This window comes from Otolemur garnettii, unplaced genomic scaffold (genome assembly GCF_000181295.1).
Source record: "Otolemur garnettii isolate 467f Iridium unplaced genomic scaffold, OtoGar3 scaffold00077, whole genome shotgun sequence".
NCBI classification, from domain to species: domain Eukaryota; kingdom Metazoa; phylum Chordata; class Mammalia; order Primates; family Galagidae; genus Otolemur; species Otolemur garnettii.
The window spans coordinates 168,351-172,422 of NW_003852472.1; the positions used below are offsets into that span (position 1 = coordinate 168,351).

Below are 4,072 nucleotides of genomic sequence, written 5' to 3' on the forward strand. Positions count from 1 at the left end.
GGCTGGATTCGAACCCGCCACCTTGGGTGTATGTGGCTGGCGCCTTAGCCACTTGAGCCACAGGCGCCGAGCTGGAGATTTTAAATTTTGAGTTGCAAGGCTGGGCACGGTGGCTCACACCTGTAATCCTAGCACTCTGGGAGGCCCAGGCGAATGGATTGCCTGAGCTCAGGAGTTGGAGACCAGCCTGAGCCAGAGTGAGACCCTGTCTCTAAAACAGCTGGGCATTGTGGTGGGCACCTGTAGTCCCAGCTACTTGGGAGGCTGAGGCAAGAGAATAGCTTGAGCCGGAGAGTTTGAGTTTGCTGTGACTATGACACCAGGGCACTCTACCCAAGGTAACAAAGTGAGATTCTGTCTCAAAATAAATAAATAAATAAATAATAAATAAAATAAGGTAAATTTTGAGCTGCAGCATCAATGGGGCCAGCACGTGGTGTCCTGCAGCTAGTTCAAGAGCTGAAGAGAGGGTTCTAAGTTGAGAGAATCATTTTTGGAGTCATTTGCTTGTGGGTGATAGTCATAGCCCTGTGTTTGTGTTAGAAATCCCAGGAAGTGTGTGTATACTGAGCGAGGGAAGAGGGACAGCCACTTTTGTAGAGACAGGGAGAGCAGCCCCACTGGAAAACATTGCCAAACCTGGAGAAAAAGGACTGGGGTCGTGTTGAGGAAGCAAAGGAGCTCTTTCTTTCCTTCTTTTCTTTGAGACAGAGTCTTACTTTGTTGCCCCCAATAGAGTGTTCTGGCATCACAGCTTACGGCAACCTCCGGCTTAAGTGGTTTTCTTGCCTCAGCCTCCCAAGTAGCTGGGATTATGGGATTACAGGTGCCTGCCACAATGCCTGGGTATTTTTAGAGACGAGGTCTTGCTCTGGCTCAGGCTGGTCTTAAACTCATGAGCTCAGACAATCCACCCGCCTCGGCCTCCCAGAGTTTGATGTTGAGGCAGGTGGAAGACAGGGGTGAGCCACCACAGCTGGCCCCCAAAGGAGCTCTTTCTTTCTTTTTTTTTTTTTTAATTAAATTGTATTTATTTATTTATTTTTTATTGCAGTTTGGCCAGGGCTGGGTTCAAACCTGCCACCCTTGGTATATGGGGCTGGCACCCTATTCGCTGAGCACAGGCACCGCCCAAGGAGCTTTTTCAACCTAAGAAAGGTAGCATAGTCGTAGGGTGCAGGGGTGTCCAACCTTTTTTCTTTTCTGCTATACATTGGAAGAAAAGTTGTCTTGGGCCACACCTTTAACATAAAAATACTAACATAGATGATGAGCCAAAGAAAAGGTCCATGCATACTTTTCCCAATATCCAACACTACAAATAAGCAAAACATTCCTTAAATAAACTGCATGCTTAAAAATAATAATCTGCATGCAGCCCATGGGCCACAGGTTGGACACCCCTGAACTGCAGAGAGAGGAGGAGCCTAGAAGTGCATATTCCAGTTGGTCCTAGGAAGTTACTAGTGCCCTGAGTGTGGGTAGTCCCCATTGGCTGGTCAGGTGGAGTCAGATTGATGAGATTGAGGAGCAAATGAAAGGTGAAGACACATCATGTGGCCACTCAAAGCAGAGTAGCCAGGAGGTGGGAAGACACAAAGCCTCAGCAGGCTTTTTTGTTAAAGGGAAAGTGCCAACTGAGGAGGAGTTGAACATGCCAGAGGAAGGAGAGGGACTTGAACTGCAGCGGGAGGTTTGGGTTTAGTGGTGGGGCTGGGGGAGGGGTGCATCCACTTGGAATCCTGTTTTCAGGTGAGCCAAAGGGTGAGAGTGTCGGGCAGTGTCTGTGGCTCAAAGGAGTAGGGTGCCAGCCCCATATACCAGAGGTGGCAGGTTCAAACCCAGCCCAGCCCCGGCCAAAAAAAAAAAAGGTGAGAGTGTCTACATGTGTGTGGACCCAGACTCTTTTGAGGTAGGAAATGAGATTTCTGAGTAGGATGGTCTCATGCATTAAAGTCCCAGTAGAGCCTAGAAGCCCTGACTGCATAGTAGCCTCCAAAGTAGGCAGTCATATGATTCCTGCTGGCAGCGAGATGTCTCCAGGAGTCTCACTGACTAGACTGGAAGGAAGGACCAGGCCAAAGAGCTAGACAACAGCCATGAGAGATTGAAAGGGTCTCAGCCAGCTGGGAAGGAAGCAAAGGCAGAGGGCTGGCATGGGGGGCTGAGGGCTTGGTGACCAGGATGAGAGCAGGCATCTTCCACACACCACCAGAGCCAAGGCTGCCAGCTTCTTTCTTCTCCATTCTCCCATAACTCTGCTTGCCTTGCCCCATCTAGTCCGCTCTCAGGACCCTGGGCAGCGGCGGGTACTGGACCGGGCAGCCCGGCAGCGTCGCATCAACAGACAGCTCGAGGCCTTGGAGAATGACAACTTCCAGGATGACCCCCATGCTGGACTCCCCCAGCTTGGCAAGAGGCTGCCTCAGTTTGATGATGATGCAGACACTGGTGAGGCAGGTGGAAAACAAAGGGTGGTTGGGCCTGGCAAGACAAAGCTGAATGAAGAGGGAAGAGTTTGCCTGGGTCAGGGTTATGGGAGGACCCAGGAGTCCTTTCTGCCTCTGCCAGCTGCTGTGGCTGTGTGGAGGTGGCCTCAGGTTCTTCCTGTGTGTGTGGACTGGACAAGATGGAGAGGACAATATCTGATGTGAAGCCTGAGGTGTGGGGTATGGAGATGACAGTTGGTTAGGATTTGAGAGGTGGGGTGAGGGCAGAGGCTGGTGGAGCAGGGGAGACTTAGAGCCCAGGGGAGCATGTGGGCACTGGGAGTGACAGGCACAGAAAGGTGGAGTCTTCCTTGGCATGTGTCAAGCAACTAATTGCGTTTCACTCCTAGGAAAAAAAAAGAAGAAAACTCGAGGTGATCATTTTAAACTTCGCTTCCGAAAAAACTTTCAGGCCTTGTTGGAGGAGCAGGTGAGATTGGGGCCAGGTTGGGAGGACCTCCAGGGAAGGGTCAGGCCTGTGGAGAGCCTGGTCCTTATTGGATGTTTGCTGCACGGGTGGGCAGAGGGGTCAAAGAGCCTGCCTCTTCTCTGCAGAACTTAAGTGTGGCCGAGGGCCCCAACTACCTGACAGCCTGTGCAGGGCCCCCATCACGGCCCCAGCGCCCCTTCTGTGCTGTCTGTGGCTTCCCCTCCCCATATACCTGCGTCAGCTGTGGTGCCCGGTATTGTACTGTGCGCTGCCTGGGAACCCACCAGGAGACCAGGTGAGCATGGGACTTCACTTGGTCCATACCCACTCCTCTCCCTGTCAGCCTCTCCCAGGCCTCTCTCCTCATCCCGGGCTTCCTCTCTGCAGATGTCTTAAGTGGACCGTGTGAGCCTGGGCATCCCTGGAGAGGCAGGGCCTCTGTGTATCACCTGGCCTCTGAAAGGCATCACTAGAAGGAGGGGGATCTCCCTGGAGCAAGAGAGGAGCCACTTTCTCACGCACTTATCCAACAAAACAACCTACCAGTGAAGACCAGTCTCACATCCAGGGACTATGGTGGGAGGTGGGCCGGGCACACTGAGTGCTGTTATAATAAAGGTCTCATGCTAGGACCCTTCCGTTTGGTTGTGGGTGCTTGAGGGTGAGGGTGATGTGTCAATTTATCCTCCTCACTGCTCTGTCTCTCTTCTCACCCTTTCCACTGTTTACACCTCTATGTCCCTGACCTTGAGATTTTGTCACCTTCCACTCCCACATTTCTGCCCTTGTTGGCCACTGCTTTATGTTTTTTGGTTGTTGACTTTGTTTTTGCTTTTTGCTTTCCTCTAGTTGCTCTGAATATTTTCAAAGTACAGCTAGGTCCCAGGGTTGGGAGATGGTAAGAGAACTAGAGCGGTAGGTGCAGAATAATGTGCTACAGAAAGAACCAGGTCTGTCTCCATCATCAGATACTTAACCAAATGGGAGTGACTGGGCCTTGGTCCTTAGGACCAGGCCCAAGGAACAGTTGTCTTTAGGAAGACTCTGTTTGCAAGGGCTGTAGTATATGAAGTTATTAGCAGCTCAGAAAACCAGAAGTTTCTGGGAGGCATGGTAGAATTCATGGTAGAGGTTTCTTTCTTTCTTTTTTTTT

At 51.2% G+C, this 4,072-nt stretch overlaps 1 protein-coding gene across 1 annotated transcript in view; it reads left to right on the top strand.

The window, feature by feature from the left end:
* The window catches only part of ZNHIT1 (zinc finger HIT-type containing 1), an 8,415-nt gene extending 4,864 nt beyond the window's left edge, over positions 1–3,551 (top strand). Inside the window, exons 2-5 of the mRNA XM_012807876.2 lie at positions 2,281–2,451; positions 2,840–2,919; positions 3,045–3,214; positions 3,307–3,551. Coding sequence (XP_012663330.1) covers positions 2,281–2,451; positions 2,840–2,919; positions 3,045–3,214; positions 3,307–3,328 — 443 coding nt within the window. The 3' untranslated portion in view covers positions 3,329–3,551. The remainder of the gene's footprint in view (positions 1–2,280; positions 2,452–2,839; positions 2,920–3,044; positions 3,215–3,306) is intronic.
* Positions 3,552–4,072: the final 521 nt, after the last annotated feature.